This window comes from Dendrobates tinctorius, unplaced genomic scaffold (assembly GCF_039654945.1).
Source record: "Dendrobates tinctorius isolate UK_male_01 unplaced genomic scaffold, ASM3965494v1 ptg000070l, whole genome shotgun sequence".
Lineage (NCBI taxonomy): Eukaryota > Metazoa > Chordata > Amphibia > Anura > Dendrobatidae > Dendrobates > Dendrobates tinctorius.
The window spans coordinates 87652243-87679600 of NW_027361738.1; the positions used below are offsets into that span (position 1 = coordinate 87652243).

At 43.4% G+C, this 27358-nt stretch overlaps 2 protein-coding genes across 4 annotated transcripts in view; one reads left to right on the forward strand and one right to left on the reverse strand.

Moving 5' to 3' along the window:
* The window catches only part of ICA1 (islet cell autoantigen 1), a 140731-nt gene that overhangs the window by 52134 nt on the left and 61239 nt on the right, over positions 1-27358 (reverse strand). The window contains exons 2-5 of one of the 2 annotated variants that reach the window (XM_073582099.1): positions 9058-9111; positions 6297-6468; positions 4187-4259; positions 3606-3729 (exon numbers count right to left, since the gene is read on the reverse strand). In XM_073582099.1, coding sequence (XP_073438200.1) covers positions 3606-3729; positions 4187-4259; positions 6297-6468; positions 9058-9074 — 386 coding nt within the window. In that variant the 5' untranslated portion in view covers positions 9075-9111. Of the gene's footprint in view, positions 1-3605; positions 3730-4186; positions 4260-6296; positions 6469-9057; positions 9246-27358 lie in introns of those variants that run through there. The other variant, XM_073582100.1, reaches the window with a different exon arrangement.
* Positions 22745-25227, forward strand: LOC141095968 (uncharacterized). Of its 2 annotated transcripts, XR_012233530.1 has the most exons (3): positions 22745-24301; positions 24834-24956; positions 25063-25227. XR_012233530.1 is itself a non-coding variant. In XM_073582304.1 (2 exons), the coding sequence occupies exons 1-2, from the start codon at positions 23687-23689 to the stop codon at positions 24870-24872; spliced, it is 654 nt and encodes a 217-aa protein (XP_073438405.1). In that variant the 5' UTR covers positions 22745-23686; the 3' UTR covers positions 24873-25227. The 2 variants fall into 2 exon arrangements, 1 of the variants encoding a protein (XP_073438405.1); XM_073582304.1 differs by having other exon boundaries at positions 24834-25227.

Below are 27358 nucleotides of genomic sequence, written 5' to 3' on the forward strand. Positions count from 1 at the left end.
AATGGCGCCGTGGGGAAGAGGAGGAAGGAGAAAGGGGGCGGAGAGCAGTAAAAAATCGGCAGGGCTGTGTAAAAAACGCGCCCTTTCAGTCTCAATCCACCCCCTCTATGACACTGTAGAGTCACATTTGTCATCGGGGGGGCGGAAACAAGGCGGCGGCCTCGGCTAGGCCGAAGCCGTGGCCTAAAGTAGATGCCTGATGCCCAAGAGGGCTCCAGGTCGGCGTGGAAGTCCGGGAGGGGATCGGAGCTGAACCGGGCCCTCCCGGATTGAAGTCAGGATAGCGGTGGGGCTATAGGTGGCGGGGGGGGGGGGGGGGGTGGGCTGAAGGATCCCCCCCCGCCAGAGAAACAGGGCGCAGGAAGCCCTGTGTCTCAAATGTACCATGGCCGCCTGCACTCCCCGCGGTCCCGACAGGAGCCCACAGCTGGGCTGGGGTCCCTGGATGCAGGCGCAGTGTGCTGGCCCATACCGCTGGGAGCTGCAGAGTGCTGCCTGTGCATGCCCTACCTGAGGCGTCTCAACCTAATACCCCCAGAGGGGGACTAGGGAGGGTGCTGCTGTCACCTTCAGGGGGCTTTATCCTCGCCTCGACCTCAACCCAGAAACCAAAGGGAATTGGGGAAGGTGGGGGGGGTCTCGACTTCGAACCAGCACCCGAGGGACTGGGGAAGGAGCGACATGGGGAATAGCCATCTCGACTTCAACCGGGCACCCTATAAAAGGGGCCGAGGAAGGAGCCATGTCGCGAGTCTCGCAGGAGACCCACTTTTCTTCATCTGTAATCCTTAGGTGTGCCTCCTATGCGACACTAAGCAAAAACTGGAGAAGGCTAATGCCGTCCAGGGGTGTATACTGCAGAGAAGCCATAGTTAATCTTTTTCAGATTATGCATAGTGTCGCCTCCTAGTGGACAGACGCATAACACCCATGGTTCTCTGTACCCCAATGAGGCGACAGAGTAATCAGGTCGCTCCTGCTTCATGATACATATGCTCGGCGAGAGGGGGGGGTCTCTAAGACTCAACATCCTTTTTTCCAACCATTTTCTTTTATGAGAAGAGATGATGCAATTCCATTCTCCCATATCAGCGGCCGTAACAGTGGTCTGTGGCCGCTGAATGAGAACAGGAAACCACCTCCTTACTGCCGGGGTCTGGCCTGGCGCAACGTTTTGGCGTGATGCACATAAGATGTTACACCAAGATGGCAAATTCCGCCAGATAAATTGTGATAATTCCTCTTCTGTAGCCGATGTAATGGAACATAAGAATAAACATCCAAAATCTCTAATTTATGGCCCGTGTTACTCTTCTCCCACTTGCCGCCCCCCCTTTGGGCTTTAGATCAGCAAGAAGAGGAGACAAAGACAGTTACACAGATCCATGGACTCTCATATGTTTGCACATTAATCCAATGGTTTGTTTTTTTTAACTTAACTTTTAATAATTTTTTTCAGTTCCCCAAGGCAACTTGATCTGTGATCATTGATAGTTTGCACTACATACTAAGCATAAAGTAGTAAAAAAAAAAAAAAAAAAAAAAATATAATAATAATAATAATAATATATATATATATATATATCTCTCTATCAAATTCTCCTATGAAGCTCACCGATAGGCAGTGAGTGGCGCTGGCACAGATTTCCCACCGACGCTGCACCATTTAAAAACAGCAGTCAGAGGCTGACCACTGGTCTCAAGACCCAAACTTAATAGTCTCATATACATGTGGTCAAAATTGTTAGTACCCCTTGTTTAATGACAGAAAAACCCACAATGGTCACAGAAATAACTTGAATCAGACAAAAGTAATAAATAAAAAAATCTATGATAATGAACAAATGACAGTCAGACATTGCTTTTCAGCCATGCTTCCACGGAATTTAAAAAAAATAAAACTCATGAAATAGGCCTGGACAGAAATAATGGTAACCCCTGAAAATAATGTGACAAAAGGGACATGTTACATCGCGGTGTGTCCACTAATTAGCATCACAGGTGTCTACAATCTTGGAGTCAGTGAGTGGCCTGTATAGAGGCTACAGATCCTCACTGTGCTGTGTGGTGACATGGTGTGTATCACACTCAACATGGACCAGAGGAACCGAAGGAAAGAGTTGTCTCAGGAGATTAGAAAGAAAATTATAGACAACCATGTTAGAGGTAAAAGTTATAAGACCATCTCCAAGCAGCTTGATGTTCCTGTGACTACAGTTGCACATATTATTCAGAAATGTAAGCTCCATGGGACTGTAGCCGACCTCCCTGGATGTGGCCGCAGGAGGAAAAGTGATGACAAATCAAAGAGACGGATAATACGAATGGTAACAAAAGAGCCCAGAAAAACTTCGAAACAGAATAAAGGTGAACTTCAAGCTCAAGGAACATCAATGTCAGATCGCACCATCCGTCATTGTATGAGCCAAAATGGACTTCATGCGAGACGACCAAGGAGGACACCATTGTTTAAAAAAAATTCCTAAAAAAGCCAGACTGGAATTTGCCAAACTACATGTTGACAAGCCACAAATATTCTGGGAGAATGTCCTATGGACAGATGAGACAAAAATGGAACTTTTTGGCAAGGCACATCAGCTCTATGTTCACAGATGGAAAAATGAAGCATATCAAGAAAAGAACACTGTCCCTACTGTGAAACATGGAGGAGGCTCTGTTATGTTCTGGGGCTGCTTTGCTGCATTTGGCACAGGGTGTCTAGAATCTGTGCAGGGTACAATGAAATCTCAAGACTATCAAGGGATTCTAGAGAGAAATGTGCTTCCCAGTGTCAGAAAGCTTGGTCTCAGTCGCAGGTCATGGGTCTTGCAACTGGATAATGACCCAAAACACACAGCTAAAAACACCCAAGAATGACTAAGAGGAAAACATTGGACTATTCTGAAGTGTACTTCTATGAGCCCTGACCTAAATCCTATTGAGTATCTTTGGAAAGAGCTGAAACATGCCGTCTGGAAAAGGCAACCTTCAGACAACTGGAGCAGTTTGCTCTTGAGGAGTGGGCCAAAATACCTGTCGAGAGGTGCAGAAGTCTCATTGACAGTTACAGGAATTTTTGATTGCAGTGATTGCCTCAAATGGCTGTGCAACACAATATTAAATTAAGGGTCCCATCATTTCTATCCAGGCCTATTTCATGAGGTTTATTTATTTTTTTTTAAAATTTTGTGGAAGCATGGCTGAAAAGCAATGTCTGACCTTCATTTGTTCATTTTCATAGATTTTTGCTTTATTATTACTTTTGTCAGATTCATGTTATTTCTGTGACTATTGTGGGTTTTTCTGTCATTAAACGAGGGGTACCAACAATTTTGACCACGTGTGTATATGCCTATGGGTCAGGTGAATTTGGGTCAGGAGACCCTAGGCCGGTCCGTCCATCAGACTCTGGTGTACAGATGTGTGAATGCAGCCTAAGACTGGCATAACTCATGCAGTTTTTGCTGCAATTTTTCATGCACTGGAAACAACAAAAAAAAAGTTGTTGGATCCACTCTTGGTTTTTGCTTTGTGTTACCAAGCCAATAAAACATTTCATTATGGTTTGTTTTAACCCCACGAGGACTTTGTAAAGTGCCGCTTACCGCTGTTGTGAAGAGAAGCAGAGCGCTTTTCCCGTGGCTTGCATAATTTTTCCAGCCCTTGTTTTATCTTGAGATCCCTGGGAGCGGAGAAATTTTCCCAATTCGTTCTCCTCTTGAGATAAAACTAAAAAGAAAACGAAGGAAAAGAAAGGTTGTAAAAAAAACAAACAAAAAAAAAAAAACAAAACATTATACCACACTGGCAGACTGCAACCTACGGTCCCTTCAGATGCTGTGAAACTACAAGACAGCTTGTATTCAATTCCATATTAGCGGATAAAGCACAAAAGCAAACACCTAAAAGTCTATGTTGTGTGGCCTCCATGTTCTGCTCTACAGGCTCCGTAGGACACCTTATATACAGCTAACACTACCGCCATGAACAAACACCCTTATATTCATCCACTCTCTCATAATAAGAGGCTATAACTGTATTACAACCATCTGATGGGGCATCGCTATACCATCCTGTGCGTACACCAGAAGAGAGCAATGTCATGGGCTAGGAACTGCATCGGTTACTTTATCCACAAGAGGGAGCTACACACGTACTATATAGTAGTGAAGGTATAAAGACTTACAGCAAATCCTCTTCTGATACTGCTCTATCACCTTCAGCAGCTCCATACATGTCCGCTGGATAGAGTGGAAAAGCTGCAAAAATAAAAGTGGAAAGTATTCAAACAGTGTTTGCACCAGCGGAATAGTGAGTGCAGCTCTGGAGTATATAGGATGCTGATGGAGGGTTGTAGACAGAGATGAGGGGGGGTGCTGCACTGTGTGGAGTTTATATTGTATTCTATACATTGTTTCCTTACACTAAACATGGTAAACGCAAACAGATAAAGAAATGAAGAGCGTCAGCAGAGAAAATAGAAATGATAGTAACCAGTGGTGAGCGAGCATAGGCTGAATACATGTGGGAATTGCCTAACAAACAGGCATTCCTCACATAAATTCAGGCTGGCTAGCAGCCACAAATAATGCAGCTGAGGAGGCGAAAACTAAGTCTCCCAGCACTACAAAATAGTTGGAGACCACCCAAGCATGCTCAGGGAACCCGAGTAACGAGTACACTCGCTCCTCACTAGTAGTAACCCAACCTGCTATTGATTGACTACAGGTGTCAGTGCCTTAAACAAACAGCACCCATGGGGCAATAATTATCAGCATAAAACGATTTATGTCCTCGTTCTGCGGAATGGGAAAAGACATCACAAAGCCAGACAATAGGTTATATATCCCCCTGCACAGGCTCCAAAGACCCCAGGAGTGAATACAAAAGATTTTCTTTGTGCAAAACCTCTTACTATAGCTCTTCTTCATTCTCGTCTGGACTACTGCACCTCTCTACTGATCGGTCTCCCTCTTACTAAATTCTCCCCTGTCTAATAATAAAAATAAAATTTTTTATTTCTATAACGCCAACATATTCCGCAGCACTTTACATTACAGTAGGTAATCCATCCTGAATGCAGCAGCCGGGATCATATTCCTCGCCAACAGCTGCACCGATGCCTCTACCCTGTGCCAGTCATTGCACCGGCTGCCCATCCGCTGGGGAGACCACTATAAACTCATCACTCTCACCCACAAAGCTCTCCACAGTTCAGCAGCACCATAGTTCTCCATCCTTCGCCTCAGTCTGCCACCCTACCCTTTCTCTCTATTCCGCTAATGACCCAAGACAAACATCCTCAATAATCAGAACCTCCCACTCCTGTCTCCAAGACTTCTCAAGTGCCGCGCCAATTCTCTGGAATGCATTACCCCGGACAATTCAATTAATTCACAAAGTATCCACAGTTTTAACTGTGCTCTAAAAACACATTTCTTTAGACTGGTCTATCGCCTCACCTCACTTATCTAACGATTCCTTTTCTGCCTTTCCAAAACTTTCCTCCTAATCTGGTCCTTCCCATCATCTGTTCACACTCTCCATGCACTCAGTAGCCCTCTGTGTCCGTACTGAACACAAACTGGCTGGTGACCGGTTCATGCAGCGGAATACAGTGGTGCTATAGAAATAAAATCATTATATGGTATCCCCCCCTCCCAATAATCACAGTCTATTCCTGTCCCCCTGTGCAGCCCCCAGTGATCTCAGAGGGTGAAAACTGGCACCTTTCTTCATGGGATCACTATCACCAATCGCAGGCTGTTACTATCATGTCTCCCTCTGTACAGCATCTAGTGGGGGAAAATGTGAAAAACTTTTTTTTTCATACTATCACAATTTCCCCCACACACATCTTTAAAATCAGAGAGAATATGTGCTCTCAGACTGACAAACAGAAGCATCTCTCTAAGTTAAAGGGCTTGTCCCCCTTCAGACAATGTTCTACTCCGGTCACAGTTTGTTTACAAAAATAAAACCGGTCTTTCTTCCCCTTCTTCGGTTCCACCAGCGAGTCCGCTGCTCCTGGTGTCGTGGGGAGCTCAGTGGCTCTGAAGGTGGCACTCCGTGTACACTGGCAGAGACTTTGAGCTCACTGAGAACAGCGGCTGAGACTCGCTGATGGACCTGGGGAAGATGAGTATAGCACGGCTTTTTTTTTTTTTTTTTTTTTTTTTTTTTTTTTTTTTTTTTTACACAAATTGCAGTGGGGCCAGTGCATTGTCAGAATAGGGACAATCCCTTTAAGAGGTGTGGCAGTAAAAGGGTCAATGGGTTAACCCCAGAACACCAACCTCAAGTTTGGCATCGAGGTCCGAGTCCGAGGCCACCACGTGCTCATCCTCCTTCTTGCCGGTGACTTTAATCAGCGTCTGCTTGGTCTTCCAGTATTTCTGCTGCATCTTATTCACCACCGACTTCTCCTGACCTTGAGCATAGCGGTCGTAGAACTCTCGGGAGTAATGACTAGAAGGAACCAGGGAGGCAAAACATATTAGTTTTTCAATTTACTGCTTATTAAAATTTGGAGCCATTCTAGAGATATTAACAATTTTTTCTAGTTTGCAGCTCGTTGCCTTGGCAACCGACCACCACTTCTGTATAGCTTGTAAGCGCTGAGACCGCATATTCATGGACCGTAACAGCGCTACGCTCCAGCGATCCTGGAACTGCTTCAAAACAGTCCATAGAAAAGAGCTTGTAAATGCTGCACACGTGCTACTGTCTAGCAGCGGTGGTCGGTCTCTAAGGCAACAAGGTATGAATAGCCACGAGGCTATAAGAAATGACCGGGCCGTTCTTCTGGCGTTTCTGGCTGAGAAGACACTCTGTATTTTACAACACAAGCTCGGAAGAGGCACAGACATTTTTTTAGAGCCATCATTTTTGGTAAAAAAAACAAACAAAAAAATTATAGCAGTTTCCTCATTATTCAATGGAGTGAAGACAAAAAAAAAAGTGACCTGAAAACAAAGTCACAAAAAAAAACATTGGAAACCCTTAGAAAAATACTCAGGAAATGACAAGAAAAATAAAAAGGATGCTTCAGGAAAAAAAAATGGAAACATCATTTGCATTTCCGACGATGGCAACCTTGATCCCATGTTCACACGTTGCTTCTTTGCCGTCTTTTTTTTTTTCTGCAGCCAAACCCTACTGTATTGGCAGTAAAAAAAGCCGCTTACACAAAGTAGATTTTGCTGCATTTTTGATGCAGATTATGTGTCGTTTGTAGAGCTGAGCGACTATCTTCGGTTCCCCGCTTATTCGGTAAGCTATAGCGCTTGCCCTATAAGCTACAGTGGGAACCCGGCTTCCTGGATCGTGCCGGCTGATCAGCTCCGCAGCTGCATGTGTTGCGGCGGCGATCAGCTGTTTAGCTGGCGGGATTCAGGAAGCCGGGTTCCCGCTGTAGCTTATAGGGCAAGCGCTATAGCTTACCGAATAAGCGGGGAACCGAAGATAGTCGCTCAGGTCTAGTAATTTGTCTGCAGTACATGTTCAATAAAGGTGATTTCACTCACCAAAAAAAGCAGCAAAATGCACGGCTGCTGTTTTTTTTTTTTTTTTGCACTCATTATTTTCTATAGCAAAAAAAAAAAAAGCTGCAAAAACTTGACGTGCTGCAGCTTAATCTGCATAAAGGAAAGGTATCATGGTAACATAGTGTTAGAGCCCGGGGGCTATACAATGGGATCTGCTCATTCTGCAAGACGCTCCGAACGTTGCATTACAACTGAATGGAGAACCTCAGAAAATGTGCCGTGTTTGGAGCGTTTTAGCTTTAAAAAAAAAAACGTTAGCGATTTTTTCACTATTCAATGGAGTGAAAAAAACAACTGTCAGTAACCAAAAAAAAAAAAAATTCATAAAAACCACGGGAAAACCTTTAAAAAAAACCGCTCAGGAGGTTTCCAAAAAAAAAACAAAAAAAAACAAACAATGCAAAAGACTTCAGGAAAGGAAAACGTGAGTTTGTCTTCTGCCTAAAAAGGTCTACGGGGGGAGTTTTCTTAATAGTTTTTAATGAGTTTTTTCTTTCTAGGCTTTTGATTGGACGGAGCTTAGACTGGAGCCGATTCTATCAGGGATCCTCTCTAAAGGAGTGACCGATGCTTTAGGGTATGTGCACACACTGCAGATTCACCTGCGTGTTTTTTCCCGCGGAACCGCAGGTAAAGTGACCTGCGGTTTTGCTGCGGTTTTGCCCTGCGGTTTCACACCTCTACTCTGTTAAAGGTGTGAAACCGCAGCAGAATCCGCAGAAACAATTGACATGCTGCGGAAAAAAAACCTGCAGCTTTTCCGCAGGTAAAAAACCGCAGCGTGAGCACTGCGGTTTTGAAAACCCATAGGCTAACATGGTAAAGTACCATGTCCGCAGAACTGCTGCAGTTCTGCAGGGCCAAAACCGCAGCAAAACCGCAGCATGTGCACATGGCCTTATAGTTTTTTTTCACCAAGTTCGTTTTTCAAAACTTCTTCAGGATAAAAATTTAAAAAAAAAATCTGAAATAAAAAGTAAATAAAAAAGAAAAAATAAAAAAAATATGGGTGCAGCGGGAAAGGGTTAAATGATGACCGCGTGCAGCGGCTGGAGGACAGTCTGCAGCGCCCCTAGGCTATGTGCACACGCTGCGGATTCACCTGCGGGTTTTTCCGCGCTGATCCGCAGGTAAAGTGACCTGCGGTTTTCCTGCGGTTTTCCCTGTGGTTTCACATCGCTACTATGTGAGCACAGCGGATTTGAAAGTCCATAGGGTTGCATGGTACTGTACCATGTCTGCGGAACTGCTGCGTTTCCACAGGCCCAAAACCGCAGCAGAATCCGCAGCGTGTGCACACAGCCTTAGCGGAAGGCCGCGGCGTGCAGAATAATGGCCAACGGCAGCTCCTGACGGATGACATTGTGTCAGGAGGATCGAAGAGAGAAATAAATGGGAGATAAAGTCAGAAAAACATTGTAATATTAGGTACAAAAAAAAAATTAAAATCGCACCAAAGTCGCCCCTGACAGGTGTGTACAGCGACACAAGGAGGCTCCTCCTCACTTACTAGTTGTGACCGTCCATTTTTTTGTTTTCTTCCTTTCACCTTCTCTTCGGAGCCCTGAGGAGGAAGCAGACGGCAGTCAGGGGAGGCCTCGTCATGGCGGCACTGGCGCAGTTGTTATAGAAACGCCATAGGGTAAATGCTAGACTGGATGGGCTCCTGCCGGGTGTGACGTCATTTCCGGGGGCGTGTCATACCGGGAGGGGGCTCAACCAACGCCATACAGGTGCCGATATCAGGAACATCCGTGGACGGGAATCACCTAGCACGCATGCGCGGGCAATGTTTGCGGGGGGGAAAGGTCGCTGTTGCGCCTGCGCCAAAGAACTGCAAAACGAGACTTTTGTCGGTAGGTGTCGCTGTGTTTCATTGTGATTGATACGTTGTAGAAAACGATCGCTGTCAATAAAGATATTCGGTTGTCATAGAAACCATGAAAGGCAGAAGAGCTCACAATCTAATCACATGTCCCGTTTGTCTTTCTGCATTGCCTCTCAGAGATTAGCTAGCTCTCCTGATTTTTGTGAGGCTCCCTCTCCACTATTGATTTTTCATTTCGCCTTCACTTTTTTTTGTATTTTTCGCTCTCTGACCTTTTATCATCAGTATTTTAGGGTTAATATGGAAAATCTGCACCAAATACGCAACGTGTGAACTAAGGCCGAGTTCACGGTCCGTACAGGGACCGCCATCATGCCCGGACTGACCGTATGTCTCCGCCCGATATACAGCCCAAGTTCAGGTTGGAGCATGGCGCTCCCTGTGCGGACAGTGTCCTTTAGGCCGGGTTCACACATTGCGTTTTTGTTTTGGATTATTTTTTTCTGTGTTTTATCTGCAGCTTTTCTGTTACCTGCAAATTTTGCTGCATTTTTTTGTTGTTGCAGATTTCACTCGTTTCCATTGAAAAATAATTGGAACGCTGCGGAATTATCCCCAGAAATGTCAGTAATTTTCAGGTTACAGTAATCCTCTGTGGAGCAGCACAAAGTGCAGGGTGGTAATAAGAAACTAATCTCATGTATAAAGCGGAATGTGTGTGTGTGTGTATGTATGTGTGTATGTCCGGGATTGGCATCCGCACCGTCGCAGCTACAGCCACAAAATTTGGCACAGTCACACGTCTGGACCCCAAGAGCGTCCTAAGCTATGTTGTGAGGTGAAATTTTAACCCCGCACATTCCAATTCACCAAACAATTTTACCCCTATCTACATAATGGGGAAAAAGTGAAAGGAAAAGTGTTGGAGGCAAATTGACAGCTGCCAGATGTGAACAAGGGGGACTGAAAGAATGAGAGCGATGGCGCCAAAGAGTATATACCGTACAGTTGGTAGGGGCCCTGACATGGGAGACTCACCACACACAGGGATATGAACACACACACGACCACGTGCTTCACCACATGTACCACCCTCAGCACACATTTCACCACACATACACCAACCTCGCCACATAAAAGTCGAAACACAAAAGTCGCCACTCAAAACACGCCACACTTTCCCAGAGCTGTTTAAAAGATGAAAAATGAGCTGTGATTGGTCGCTATCAGCAACAGTGTTCTTTGTGGACAGTTGTGGTAACTGAGGCCTATTATTCTTATCATTTCTATGGTGTTATCGTCCTTCTGTAAAGCTGGAAATAACACAATTTATTACTGTGCCAACACAGACCACCCTCTGACACAGACTGCAGGGGGAGCCCAGTATCACACAGGATAGGATTAGATACACGGCTCAGCAGTCAGTATCACACAGGACAGGATTAGATACACAGCTCAGCAGTCAGTATCACACAGAATAGTATTAGCTACACAGCTCAGCAGTCAGTACCACACAGGAGAGGATTAGAGACACAGCTCAGCAGTCAGTATCACACAGGAGAGGATTAGATACACGGCTCAGCAGACAGTATCACACAGGAGAGGATTAGATACACAGCTCAGCAGTCAGTATCACACAGGATAGGATTAGATACACGGCTCAGCAGACAGTATCACACAGGATAGGATTAGATACACGGCTCAGCAGTCAGTGTCACACAGGAGAGGATTAGATACACGGCTCAGCAGACAGTATCACACAGTAGAGGATTAGATACACGGCTCAGCAGTCAGTATCACACAGGAGAGGATTAGATACACAGCTCAGCAGTCAGTATCACACAGGAGAGGATTAGATACACGGCTCAGCAGACAGTATCACACAGGAGAGGATTAGATACACAGCTCAGCAGTCAGTATCACACAGGAGAGGATTAGATACACGGCTCAGCAGTCAGTATCACACAGAATAGTATTAGATACACGGCTCAGCAGTCAGTATCACACAGGATAGGATTAGATACACGGCTCAGCAGTCAGTATCACACAGAATAGTATTAGATACACGGCTCAGCAGTCAGTATCACACAGGATAGGATTAGATACACAGCTCAGCAGTCAGTATCACACAGAATAGGATTAGATACACGGCTCAGCAGTCAGTATCACACAGAATAGGATTAGATACACGGCTCAGCAGTCAGTATCACACAGGATAGGATTAGATACACAGCTCAGCAGTCGGTATCACACAGGATAGGATTAGATACACAGCTCAGCAGTCAGTATCACATAGGAGAGGATTAGATACACAGCTCAGCAGTCAGTATCACACAGAATAGTATTAGATACACAGCTCAGCAGTCAGTATCACACAGGATAGGATTAGATACACGGCTCAGCAGACAGTATCACACAGGATAGGATTAGATACACGGCTCAGCAGACAGTATCACACAGGATAGGATTAGATACACGGCTCAGCAGTCAGTATCACACAGAATAGTATTAGATACACGGCTCAGCAGTCAGTATCACACAGGATAGGATTAGATACACGGCTCAGCAGTCAGTATCACACAGGATAGGATTAGATACACGGCTCAGCAGTCAGTATCACACAGGATAGGATTAGATACACGGCTCAGCAGTCAGTATCACACAGAATAGTATTAGATACACGGCTCAGCAGTCAGTATCACACAGGATAGGATTAGATACACAGCTCAGCAGTCAGTATCACACAGAATAGTATTAGATACAAGGCTCAGCAGTCAGTGTCACACAGGAGAGGATTAGATACACGGGCTCAGCAGTCAGTATCACACAGGATAGGATTAGATACACAGCTCAGCAGTCAGTATCACACAGGATAGGATTAGATACACTGCTCAGCAGTCAGTATCACACAGAATAGTATTAGATACACGGCTCAGCAGTCAGTGTCACACAGGAGAGGATTAGATACATGGCTCAGCAGTCAGTATCACACAGGATAGGATTAGATACACGGCTCAGCAGTCAGTATCACACAGGATAGGATTAGATGCACGGTTTTTATGTGTAATATAATCATTATAATCATTATAATTTGTTATAACCACAGTTGGTTACTATGCTCGGGCAACGCCGGGCTCTTCAGCTAGTTAAAAATAAAATCGGTGAAGCCACTATTGGGGTCTGTTCACTAGGTTTTCATGGGAAATTTCAGCAGCTGTTGCCCCCGAGTATTTAAAAATACAGAAATACCAAATCTTTTTAAATTAGTTTTCATCTTATCATACCACTTTTCATTAATAACAAAAACAGATGATTATATACAAAAATTAAAACATTTTACTTTACATTTTTTCAATTGTTAAAAAAAAAAAATTTGATGGCACCTTCCCTTTAAATACACTGCGCAATGTCAAGATTCTTCAGTGTCAGCGCCGGGAACGGCAGCAGTCATGTGACCGCAAGTATTTAATATGCATACTGCCAGCCACAATCCTACTAGACTGTTTCCAGCTTCAGCTAACTAGTTGTCATGTGGCTGGGAGTATGCCTATCATATTCTTGTGGGCACATGACCGCCGTTCTTATGTTATATCCTTACTCCCGGCCACAATCTGACTAGATGGGGGAGGCCAGAAACAGTCTAGTTGGATTGTGGCTGGGAGTATGCATATCCCATTGGAAAGGTGGTCATTTTACTGCAAGCATGTGATATGCATACTCCCAGCCACAATCCAACTAGACTGTTTCTGGCCTCCCCCATCTAGTCGGATTGTGGCCAGGAGTATGTATATCACATAGTAACGGCGGTCATTTGATCATAAGTATGTGATATACACACGCCTGTCTAGTCGGGTTGTGCATGTCACATACTTGGGATCACATTTCCGCTTTTCCTGGCACTGACACCGGAGAATGTGACGGCAGACTTGTAGTTTTAGACCGGACAACCCCATTTAATTTCAATGGGAAAACACACCTTTGAGGTCGGTTCACACACATCTCAAAATCCACACGACATAACTTAAAATGCTTTGAATTTCCTATTAATTTCAGTGGAAAAACACAGGGTATTTTCACACAGATTCTGTGCATCACCCCCCCCCATAAAAACCCCCACTTCAAATCTGCTTGCATGAAGCTTTCCAGTAATTTAAATGTGAATATGCCCCTATAGTGCACAGGACGGAATTCTGTGTCTGCTATCCGTTAAAGAAAACGGGTGCGTGAAAAAAGCTCTGCTACCTTAAGGAGCTGCAGTACAGCCTCCGATTTTTATGGATACTTTGCAGTTCTGTAACAAAGGAAATTGTAAGTGATTAATAGCCGAAAAACGGATTATACACGGATGAAAAGTGAGAAAAAAATCTTCCCACATTTCTGGTTGAAAATCAGATCGAAGAATAGGTCGTCAATATCCTGGAAGCCCCTTTAAGAGACAGTCGATAGAGGGCCCCATACACATTAGACTGTCGGCCGATCTCTTACATATTGATCTGCTGTGTATGGGGGGCTTTCTGCAATGTCGCTGCTGGAGATTTGCCCAATTTTCCATTCAATTTGACCCAAAGGAGCCCCTGTTCTTGTGACTGCAGGAGGGAGGGCGTGCACTATGGAGGGCCAAATCGATGCCTTCCGGGGGCCAGTCACCTACTGCACACTGGTAAATGATCACGCTGCATGGAGCAGGAAAAACAGGTTGATCCTATGAAGGTCCGGTGCAGCTTGTGTGCAATAACCGAGCTGCTTCTCAGTTTCCCTGATTGCTGTCAGTGAACGACCCCCGATGATGCTGAGTGCAGGGGTCCCATCATCACTATGCCATAGTGACATATTCTTACTGTCGCTCTCTACAGCCATTGAAGCGGTGGTCATGTATGTGCACTACTGCTTTATTTACAAAGAGATTTTTAAGACCCCTTTCTGGGGATTAGTAGACCACCAGGGATCATATATTTGTAAAGGTGTTTAGTGGAACAAGTTTGTGGCTACAAAGACGTCACTTGTAAGTGCCGGCCAATATAAGCTATGGAGCTCAGGGCAAGGTTGCGTTATGTTGGGGCGGTGTTGGTGTGTCAGTAGCTGAGATGAGGAGGGAGAAGCGGGGGGCATCTGCCCACTGGACACTACTCTTTGTGCCTGTCTTTCCCCAATCAACAATTTCTTTCTAAGGGCTCATACCCACATGCGAGAAACTCGGATGTCAATACCCGGCACTGCTGCCGACACTCGGGACCCGAGTGTTCAGCTGCATAGAAATACATGCAGCCGGCGGCAGTGCCGAGTATTGACGTGTGAGACTCGCATGTGGGTATGAGCCCTAAAACTGCTGTGTTTCAGAGATTGAGCAGCATGAAACTTGCCAACAGTATAGCAGTACAATGTATGTGTGCAGTATAGCAGTACAATGTATGTGTGCAGTATAGCAATACTATGTATGTGTGCAGTATAGCAGTACAATGTATGTGTGCAGTATAGCAATACTATGTATGTGTGCAGTATAGCAGTACAATGTATGTGTGCAGTATAGCAATACTATGTATGTGTGCAGTATAGCAGTACAATGTATGTGTGCAGTATAGCAATACTATGTATGTGTGCAGTATAGCAATACTATGTATGCGTGCAGTATAGCAGTACAATGTATGTGTGCAGTATAGCAATACCATGTATGTGTGCAGTATAGCAATACTATGTATGTGTGCAGTATAGCAATACTATGTATGTGTGCAGTATAGCAGTACAATGTATGTGTGCAGTATAGCAGTACAATGTATGTGTGCAGTATAGCAGTACAATGTATGTGTGCAGTATAGCAATACTATGTATGTGTGCAGTATAGCAATACTATGTATGCGTGCAGTATAGCAGTACAATGTATGTGTGCAGTATAGCAATACCATGTATGTGTGCAGTATAGCAATACTATGTATGTGTGCAGTATAGCAATACTATGTATGTGTGCAGTATAGCAATACTATGTATGCGTGCAGTATAGCAGTACAATGTATGTGTGCAGTATAGCAGTACAATGTATGTGTGCAGTATAGCAATACCATGTATGTGTGCAGTATAGCAATACTATGTATGTGTGCAGTATAGCAATACTATGTATGTGTGCAGTATAGCAATACTATGTATGTGTGCAGTATAGCAATACTATGTATGCGTGCAGTATAGCAGTACAATGTATGTGTGCAGTATAGCAGTACAATGTATGTGTGCAGTATAGCAGTACAATGTATGCGTGCAGTATAGCAATACTAACCTCAAAAATTGTGGAGGGCACTACTATAAGGGATCACCAATTACATGCTTAAGACCAATATCATAAACCAGAAAAGAGGCATGTAAAGTGGAGGGATCACCAATAAGGTATAACAAAATACAAGATAGTAAACTTTTTATTAATCATCCAAAACAAACAACATGCAGTGCAATTATAAAAACAATTAAAACCGCACAATCGCGTTCATTTAACACAATAACCCCTGCACTTATTTTTATAAGTGTATATTTATTGTTGTAATTGCAATGAGTTATAGGGGTAAAATCTGATTAAAATTTAAGGAATATAAATTTAAAACCTATTTTTTCTTGGTATTTCAACTCTGCAGATGAATTGTATTCTATCTGCTTAAAAAACCATGGTTTTTTAATTAAATGCAAAAGAAAGCATGGGACTGCTAGTCTGTCAAACTCATATGAGACCTGGTTTTTTCTCTTTGTGTATATTTTCAGGCTATATTTTCAGGCTAGTTGCCTCAATTTTATTGTAAGGCACACATGTGGTCTCATCATGATATAACTAGCCGCTATTCTAATCCCCCATTTAACCCCTTTTTCGTTTTCTCCTATTCCTTTCTGTATGGTATTTTTTCATACACTTTTTCTATTATACCAAGTAGCACCTGAATAGAACTGTGGCTTATGACTTTAAGCTCTCTTAGCGCATTCATCCTAAAACTGGGATTTCGTTATTATTTTTATTACAGAGTGACTTTTTTTTTTTTTTTTTTTCTTTCGGTCTCTGATAGGATGTGGGAGATGGCTGGTGACCCTTACCCGCTCATTATTGTCTTTTGTATCTAGGCATGCGCTCTGGAGCCCGCCAGACGCCATCTTGGTGTACTTTGTACGCTTTATTTTGGCCTATTACGGCTGCGCAACACCGGACATTCTACTTCCGGTGTGGTTCCGGAAGTTGCGCTACTTTTGGCATGCGCATTAGACTTTTCTCAGCGCCATTTTGGTACACCATTATGAAGACTTCATTTCAGTCTATTGCGGCTGTGCAAAACCAGACACCTCCCTTTCGGTTTGTGATTATTGCACTATGTCATGGCAACCCTTGAGCCTTGCTCTCACACCTGTTCCCTGGCTGAAAGCTGATGTTATGGGTATTTATACACCATCCACTCACAACATGACACTGCTCCTGATGAAGCCAGTTGCTCTGGCGTAACGCGTCGGGCGTTTCCTCTGCCCCTGCCTCACCACTTCTCACTCTTACCTCCACTGGTTACTGGATTAGGGCTTTACCTGCCAGCATTATTTTGCTCTTAACCCCTTCACCCCCAAGGGTGGTTTGCACGTTCATGACCGGGCCAATTTTTACAATTCTGACCACTGTACCTTTATGAGGTCATAACTCTCGAACGCTTCCATGGATCCCGGTGATTCTGACATTGTTTTCTCGTGACATATTGTACTTCATGTTAGTGGTAAAATTTCATTCAAATAACTTGCGTTTATTTGTGAGAAAAACGGAAATTTGGCAAAAATTTTGAAAATTTCGCAATTTTCCAACTTTGAATTTTTATGCCCTTAAATCACAGAGATAAGGCACACAAAAAACTTGATAACTAACATTTCCCACATGTTTACTTTACATCAGCACAATTTTGGAACCAAAATTTTTTTTTGTTAGGAAGTTATAAGGGTTAAAAGTTGACCAGCGATTTCTCATTTTTACAACACCATTTTATTTTTAGGACCACATCACATTTGAAGCCACTTTGAGGGGTCTATATGATAGAAAATACACAAAAGTGACACCATTTTAAAAACTGCACCCCTTAAGGTGCTCAAAACCACATTCAAGAAGTTTATTAACCCTTTAGGTGCGTCACAGGAATTTTTTTGAATATTTAAAAAAAAATGAACATCTAACTTTTTTTCATAAAAAAAATACTTCAGGTTCAATTTTTTTTATTTTACCAAGGGTAACAGGAGAAATTGAACTGCAAAAGTTATTGTGCAATTTGTCCTGAGTACGCAGATACCTGATATGTGGGGGGGAACGACTGTTTCGGCGCATGGCAGAGCTCAGAATGGAAGGAGCGCCGTTTGACTTTTTCAATGCAAAATTGGCTGGAATTCAGATTGGACGCCATGTCACGTTTGGAGAGTCCCTGATGTACCTAAACAGTGGAAACCCCCTACAAGTGACCCCATTTTGGAAACTAGACCCCCCAAGGAACTTATCTAGATATGTGGTGAGAACTTTGAACCCACAAGGGCTTTACAGAAGTTTATAATGTACAGCGGTACAATTAAAAAATCATATTTTTTCCACAAAAATGATCTTTTCACCCCAATTTTTATTTTCCCAAGGGTAACAGGACCCTAAAAGTTATTGTGCAATTTGTCCTGAGTACGCTGATACCCCACATGTGGGGGTAAACCACTATTTGGGCGCATGGCAGAGCTCGGAAGGGAAGCAGCGCCATTTGACGTTTTTGGCTGGAATTGAGATCGGACACCATGTCGCGTTTGGAAAACCCCTGATGTACCAAAACAGTGGAAACCCCCCACAAATGACACCATTTTGGAAACTAGACCCCCTAAGGAACTTATCTAGATGTGTGGTGAGAACTTTGAACCCCCATGGGCTTCACAGAAGTTTATAACATAAAGCCATACAATTAAAAAATCATATTTTTTAAACAAAAATGATCTTTTCACCCTCAATTCTTATTTTTCCAAGGGTAACAGGACCCTAAAAGTTATTGTGCAATTTGTCCTGAGTACGCTGATACCCCACATGTGGGGGTAAACCACTATTTGGGCGCATGGCAGAGCTCGGAAGGGAAGCAGCGCCATTTGACGTTTTTGGCTGGAATTGAGATCGGACACCATGTCGCGTTTGGAAAACCCCTGATGTACCAAAACAGTGGAAACCCCCCACAAATGACACCATTTTGGAAACTAGACACCCTAAGGAACTTATCTAGATGTGTGGTGAGAACTTTGAACCCCCATGGGCTTCACAGAAGTTTATAACATAAAGCCATACAATTAAAAAATCATATTTTTTCCACAAAAATGATCTTTTCACCCTCAATTCTTATTTTTCCAAGGGTAACAGGACCCTAAAAGTTATTGTGCAATTTGTCCTGAGTACGCTGATACCCCACATGTGGGGGTAAACCACTATTTGGGGGCATGGCAGAGCTCGGAAGGGAAGCAGCGCCATTTGACGTTTTTGGCTGGAATTGAGATCGGACACCATGTCGCGTTTGGAAAACTCCTGATGTACCAAAACAGTGGAACCCCCCACAAATGACACCATTTTGGAAACTAGACCCCCTAAGGAACTTATCTAGATGTGTGGTGAGCACTTTGACCCCCCCAGTGCTTCACAGAAGTTTACAACGCCCGGGCGTGAAAATAAAAAATTCGTATTTTTTCCACAAACATGATTTTTTAGTCACCATTTTTTTATTTTCCCAAGGGTACCAGGAGAAATTGGACCCCAAAAGTTGTTGTCCAATTTGTCCTGAGTATGCTGATACCCCATATGTGGGAGAAAACAACTGTATGGGCACACGTCGGGGCTCGGAAGGGAAGTAGTGACGTTTTGGAATGCAGACTTTGATGGAATGGTCTGCGGGTGTGATATTGCCTTTGGAGAGCCCCTAATGTACCTAAACAGTGGAAACCCCCCACAAATGACACCATTTTGTAAACTAGACCCCCCAAGGAACTTATCTAGATGTGTGGTGAGCACTTTGACCCCCCCAGTGCTTCACAGAAGTTTACAACGCCCGGGCGTGAAAATAAAAAATTCGTATTTTTTCCACAAACATGATCTTTTAGTCACCATTTTTTTATTTTCCCAAGGGTACCAGGAGAAATTGGACCCCAAAAGTTGTTTTCCAATTTGTCCTGAGTACGCTGCTACCCCATATGTGGGAGAAAACTACTGTATGGGCACACGTCAGGGCTCGGAAGGGAAGTAGTGACGTTTTGGAATGCAGACTTTGATGGAATGGTCTGCGGGTGTCATGTTGCCTTTGGAGAGCCCCTAATGTACCTAAACAGTGGAAACCCCCCACAAATGACACCATTTTGTAAACTAGACCCCCCAAGGAACTTATCTAGATGTGTGGTGAGCACTTTGACCCCCCCAGTGCTTCACAGAAGTTTACAACGCCCGGGCGTGAAAATAAAAAATTCGTATTTTTTCCACAAACATGATCTTTTAGTCACCATTTTTTTTATTTTCCCAAGGGTACCAGGAGAAATTGGACCCCAAAAGTTGTTGTCCAATTTGTCCTGAGTACGCTGACACCCCATATGTGGGAGAAAACTACTGTATGGACACACGTCGGGGCTCGGAAGGGAAGCAGTGACGTTTTGGAACGCAGACTTTGATGGAATGGTCTGCGGTTGTCATGTGCGTTTGGAGAGCCCCTGATGTACCTAAACTATTGAAACTCCCCACAAGTGACCCCATTTTGGACACTAGACCCCCCACGGAACTTATCTAGATGTGTGGTGAGCACTTTGAACCCCCAAGTGCTTCACAGAAGTTTATAACACTCGGACGTGAAAATAAAAAAATCATTTTTTTTCCACAAAAATGATATTTTTGCCCCCAATTTTTTATTTTCCTAAGGGTAACAGGAGAAATTGGACCCCAAAAATTGTTTTGCAATTTGTCCTGAGTAGGCTGAAACCCTACATGAGGGGGTAAAACACTGTTTGGGCGCATAGCAGAGCTTGGAAGGGAAGGAGCACCATTTGACTTTTTCAACTCAGAATTGGCTGGAATTGAGATCAGACGCCATGTTGCATTTGGAGAGCCCCTGATGTGCCCAAACAGTGGAAACCCCCAATTCTAACTCCAACCCGAACCCCAACACGCCCCTAACCCTAGCCCTAACCCTAGCCCTAACCCTAGCCCTAACCCTAGCCCTAGCCCTAACCCTAACCCTAGCCCTAACCCTAACCCTAGCCCTAACCCTAACCTAACCCTACCCCAACACACCCCTAGCCCTAACCCTAGCCCTAACCCTAATGGAAAAATGGAAATAAATACATTTTTTTTATTTTATTATTTTTCCCTAACTAAAGGGGTGATAACGGGGGGTTTGATTTACTATTTATGGCGGTTTTTATGTTTGGCGGCTGTCGCACGCTAAAAGACGCTTTTTATTGTAAAAATAGTTTTTGCATCACCACATATTGAGAGCTATAATTTTTCCGTATTTTGACCCACCGAGTCATGTGAGGTCTTATTTTTTGCGGGACGAGTTGACGTTTTTATTGGTACCATTTTCGGGCACGTGAAATTTTTTGATCGCTTTTTATTCCGATTTTTGGGACGCAGAATGAACAAAAACCAGCGTTTCATGAATTTCTTTTGGGGGGGGTGCGTTTACACCGTTCCGCGTGCGGTAAAATTGATAAAGCGCTTTTATTCTTCGGGTCAGTACGGTTACAGCGATACCTCATTTAGGTCGTTTTTTATGTTTTTGTCGGTTTTATGCAATGAAAACTATTTTATATAAAAAATAATTATTTTTGCATCGCTTTATTCTGCGAGTTATAACTTTTTTATTTTTTCACTGATGATGCTGTGAGGCAGCTCGTTTTTTGCGGGACAAGATGACGTTTTCAGCGGTACCATGGATATTTATATGCGTCTTTTTGATCTCGCGTTATTGCACTTTTTGTTTGGCGGTATGATAATAAATCATTATTTTTTGCTTCGTTTTTTATTTTTATTTTTTAAGGGGTTCGCTAAAGGGGTTAACTAATGGGACAGTTTTATAGGGCAGGTCGTTACGGACGCGGCGATACCTAATATGTGTACATTTATTGTTTTTTTTTTTATTATTTTAAAAAAATGAATTTATTGGGGAATATTTTTTTTTTTTTTTACTAATTTATTTGGCGATTTTTTTTAATTTATTTTTACACTTTTTTTTAAATTTTTTTTTACTTTATTACATAGTCCCAGGTGGGACATCACTGTCCTGTGACAGATCGCTGATCTGTCACATCACAGATCACTGTGACAGATCAGCAATCTGTCACAGGCAGTGCACAAGGCTTCCTCATGCCTGCGCTTTGCAGGCACTGAGGAAGCCAGCTTCCCCAGGCCCCCGAAGGCCCCCGTCGCCATCTTGGATTCGGGGGCCTGGAGGATAGGAGTCCCCCGCAGCAGCGCTGCACATTGCGCTGCCGTGGGGGGCTCAGGGAAGCACGGAGGGAGCCCCCTCCCTGCCGATGCTTCCCTTTAACTCCCGGTACACCGCGATCGCGTTTGATCGCGGTGTGCAAGGGGTTAATGTGTCGGGGGCGGTCCGTGACCGCCCCTGACACATTGTGCCGGGTGTCAGCTGTGATAATCAGCTGACACCCGGCCGCGATCAGCGGCGCTCACCACGTGGGCGCCGCTGATCGCGGTAGACGTACTATCCCGTCCCCGGTCATACGGGCCCGGGTACCGTGGACGGGATAGTACGTCTCATGTCAGGAAGGGGTTAACAGGTTGTATAGAGGGGGCCATTGGCAATTGGGACCCTTGATTCTTGGCCTGTTTATACTGCATTAGCAGTCATTAACCCTATCAACCCCTATGCTCATATTTGTGCATATACACCGTTTATTTGTTAGGGGTTTTTGTGCTAATTTGAGCAGGTCTTTTGTTCTAACATTTTGTTAGATTAACTAGGTAGTTTGCATCCATTAATATATAAGGTGGAAGGTGGAGTGTATGTTTTTCATTACCTGTTGATAGGATTTTATATACTTATACCAGGTGCTTTGTTAGCACATTTGCAAATAATAGTATCATGAAGGGTTTGTGCAGGGGTTATTGTGTTAAATGAACGCGATTGTGCGGTTTTAACTGTTTTTATAATTGCACTGCATGTTGTTTGTTTTGGATGATTAATAAAAAGTTTACTATCTTGTATTTTGTTATACCTTATTGGTGATCCCTCCACTTTACATGCCTCTTCTCTGGTTTATGATATTGGTCTTAAGCATGTAATTGGTGATCCCTTATAGTGGTGCCCTCCACAATTTTTGAGGTTATAACTGTTTTCTGGGGTATCTCTTTTGGTTCCCCTTTTCATAGGAGGAGGCACGCTATAGCAATTTTATTGGTATTTTACCATTGAGAGATGGATTTATCTGCCAGGGAAACGGCTTGGAGCCAAAGGGCTCAGGGGATTTTTGATGCGGGCAGCAGTGATGTAGGTGGTCCATCTAATACAGATGAGAGCTTTACCGCCACTACTAATGAGTTGATCAATCTACATAAATCACTCACAAAAGTATGGTGGAATATAAGGAGTTTGGAGGAGTATAAGGTCACAGGCCTCATACCAAGGGGCTTGAGAGTACAAATCTTCCCAGCCTGGGAAGTCGATGAGACTTTTCAGGATATGTGGGAGGCTGGTTTGGTTAAATGTTCCCTTTTATTGATGGACATGTTAATAGCCCATGATCAGGGTTTGTTGGTCAAACTTAAGGATGATATTAAACTGTTGGAGACTAAACTTCTAACTTTTGACCCCACTATGGTTTCTCCATTTAAACAGCAACTAAAAACAGTTATAGACAAATTTGAAAAGGAGATCATAGAGGGGAAACGTCATAAATTTCAGCGGGATAAAATGGATTTCAATAATGGCCGAGCCTATAAGTGGAGACATAAAGGGAACAAGCGGGCTACCTTCTCTCAAACAGTGACCCATAAAGAAATTAACCCTAGATACGAACAGTCCTCTAGTGATTTTTTATCTTCGGACCACAGCGACCCAGAAGGAGCAACAGGAGGGGTAGACGCAAGAATAGGTGGCACAAGGAAAAGAAACAGGGGCTACAAACAGACGTCTCCAGCTTACAAGAGGGAAACGAGGTACAGCCGCAGGAAACGGTGACCACCCCCTCCTCATCATCTGCAACAGGTGGTACATCCGGTCCAGGTAATTTACAAATTATCAACTTAACATCTTATAATCTCACTACAGCTGAGAGATCTGTTTTGGAACGGGGTCTAACTTTTGCTCCCATGAACACCTTGGATAAATTTACCCTTGTAAAGGATGTGTATCTCTTTTGTCGGCAGCTGAAGTTCAAGCTGCTTTACCATCATCCCTCTCCAGTCGATAATTTTCCGAATGTTGATAGACAAGTCCTTAGAGACCTGATGGACTTGCTGCAGGAGAATGAAAATACGACCTCCAGAAGACCTTTTACTAGTCGTCTGCCTTCCCAAAGTACACCTTCTTTGGCCCTTTTTCCAGCAGTTCATATTTTCTTTATGAATGTATGTCGGGACATTCAGAATCTTCCTCTTGACACGCTTAAGAATCAAAATTTAAGTAAGGACGAATACAAAGCACTCCTTGATTTACAACGTAACAAGGACTTTTTGATACGGGAAGCTGACAAGGGGGGAAATATTGTTCTGTGGCCTAACTCTCTCTATTTACAGGAGGTGATGCGTCAACTACAAGCCACTCCATGTTATACCCGCCTTCCAGCTGATCCCAGTGAAGTATTCAAAAAGAGGTTGGATGCTCTAATTGGACAAGCTTTGCGTCAGGGGACCATCAATAAGAAATATGCTGATTTTCTGACTACTGATGACCCAATAGTACCTACTTTTTATCTTCTTCCCAAGGTACACAAATCTTTGGAAAATCCACCTGGCAGACCAATAGTCTCTGGTATTGGGGGTTTGTTTGAAAAACCATGTATTTACCTTGATTTCTTTTTACAGCCTCTTGCTGTTAATTTGAGCTCTTACATTCGGGACTCGACATATCTTATTCAAATTTTGAATAATTTTTGCTTACCATCACAGACCTTACTGGTCACTTTGGATGTTGAGTCCCTGTACACGAGCATTAGCCACGATTTGGGCCTGGAGGCCATTGCCTTTCACTTAAACAAAGATTCCATGGGCGACAGGGCACACAACCGCTTCCTTTTGGATTTACTTTTCTTTATTCTTGATAAAAACTATTTTGTATTTGATAGGACCTTTTACAGACAGAGTATGGGGACTGCTATGGGAGCACGCTGTGCCCCCGCTTATGCGAATTTGTTTTTGGGGTGGTGGGAGGAGTTGGTGGTGTATTCTCATGTTGGCTTTAAAACATACTGTTTTAAATGGCTACGGTATATTGATGATGTCATCTTTTTCTGGACAGGCACAGAAGAAAGTTGCAGATCATTCATCAGTGAGCTGAACCAGAATCCCTATAATATCAAATTAACGTTTAACATTTCTTGTACGACGGTGGAATTTCTGGATCTCAGTCTCTCTTTGGAAGGTTCGCATATTTCAACTAAATTATACCGTAAGCCTACAGCCACCAACAGCCTCCTACATTATACCAGTTTTCACCCCCAACACTTAAAAAAACGGTATCCCCACAGGTCAGTTTTTCCGAGCTAAAAGAAATTGTACTGATCCATCGGACTTTTTGTCGGAAGCAAGAACATTGACAGATCGTTTTAAGAGCCGTGGTTATCCCAAGAAAGTTATCTCTGCCTCATATCAAAGAGCAAGAACAAGTACACGCGCAGAATTGCTACAGAGAAAGCCACGTGAGTCTTCTAGACCTATAGGGATAGTGACAACTTACAACAATCAGTGGCACGATGTACGTAAAATCTTGGGCAAGAATTGGGGTATTCTATTGAGTGAGGCAAAATTGGTACCACATATCTCCAATACGCCCAGTCTGGTAGCACGAAGGGCTCGGAATCTCAAGGATCGGCCTTGCCATAGCCACTATATACGCCCCACGGTTAGACTGAACAGGGGGGTTAGGACTTTGGGTACCTACCCTTGTGGTGATTGCAATGTGTGCCAGCACATGGTTGCCAGACATGGCATTTCATTACCTATCTACCCTTTCCAGATTGTACCCAAAAAGGCATACTTTAATTGCAAGTCACGAAATTTAGTTTATGCCCTTGTCTGTAATTGTCCAAAGATATATGTGGGACAAACCACTCAAGAATTCAGAAGGAGATTACAACAACATCTTTCTAATATCTCCACTGCCAACAGGGATCGTGACAAGGGCAAACATATCACCCCAGTGGCTGCACACTTTTTAGAGGTACATAATGGACGTTCCATGGGACTAAGGGCAATGGCCCTGGAAGAAGTGCCTACCAATATTAGAGGGGGCGATGTGGGCCTGAGACTGCTCAGATGTGAATCCAAATGGATACACGATCTGGGCAGTCTCTCTCCAAGGGGCCTGAATGCAGAATTACTCTTTACAGGGTTTTATAAACAACTATAAACGATCGTGACTCTGTTGTGCTCCCTCTGGGTTTCTACTTTATGGTTTTTGTGTATAGCTTTTTCATATCTCATCATTCTTTATTTCAACAGATTTCTTAGTCTCCTTCTCCTTTTACGGCTCAACTGGACATGGACATCTTTATTGCCTAGTATTCAACTTCAGTGCTCACAGACTGAGAATTGGTCACTGCAATCAAATCCGTTTTAGATCTTTGATGGACCTATTTTGATTTTCATTATGTTTGCCGGTCCTTGCGCTTTTTCATGGGGGCTAGTCAATTATTATATCAGCATATACCTTTTTTTTTTTTTTTTTCTTCTTATTTTTATAAGTGTATATTTATTGTTGTAATTGCAATAAGCTATAGGGGTAAAATCTGATTAAAATTTAAGGAATATAAATTTAAAACCTATTTTTTCTTGGTATTTCAACTCTGCAGATGAATTGTATTCTATCTGCTTAAAAAACCATGGTTTTTTAATTAAATGCAAAAGAAAGCATGGGACTGCTAGTCTGTCAAACTCATATGAGACCTGGTTTTTTCTCTTTGTGTATATTTTCAGGCTATATTTTCAGGCTAGTTGCCTCAATTTTATTGTAAGGCACACATGTGGTCTCATCATGATATAACTAGCCGCTATTCTAATCCCCCATTTAACCCCTTTTTCGTTTTCTCCTATTCCTTTCTGTATGGTATTTTTTCATACACTTTTTCTGTTATACCAAGTAGCACCTGAATAGAACTGTGGCTTATGACTTTAAGCTCTCTTAGCGCATTCATCCTAAAACTGGGATTTCGTTATTATTTTTATTACAGAGTGACTTTTTTTTTTTTTTTTCTTTCGGTCTCTGATAGGATGTGGGAGATGGCTGGTGACCCTTACCCGCTCATTATTGTCTTTTGTATCTAGGCATGCGCTCTGGAGCCCGCCAGACGCCATCTTGGTGTACTTTGTACGCTTTATTTTGGCCTATTACGGCTGCGCAACACCGGACATTCTACTTCCGGTGTGGTTCCGGAAGTTGCGCTACTTTGGGCATGCGCATTAGACTTTTCTCAGCGCCATTTTGGTACACCATTATGAAGACTTCATTTCAGTCTACTGCGGCTGTGCAAAACCAGACACCTCCCTTCCGGTTTGTGATTATTGCACTATGTCATGGCAACCCTTGAGCCTTGCTCTCACACCTGTTCCCTGGCTGAAAGCTGATGTTATGGGTATTTATACACCATCCACTCACAACATGACACTGCTCCTGATGAAGCCAGTTGCTCTGGCGTAACGCGTCGGGCGTTTCCTCTGCCCCTGCCTCACCACTTCTCACTCTTACCTCCACTGGTTACTGGATTAGGGCTTTACCTGCCAGCATTATTTTGCTCTTAACAGGTTGTATAGAGGGGGCCATTGGCA

Coding starts and splice junctions, on each gene's coding strand:
- LOC141095968 (XM_073582304.1), top strand. CDS start 23,687: ATGAACACCTTGGATAAATTTACCCTTGTAAAGGATGTGTATCTCTTT. Junction 24,302..24,833: donor CTTTTTATCTTCTTCCCAAG/GTACACAAATCT, acceptor TTTTCTGGACAG/GCACAGAAGAAAGTTGCAGA.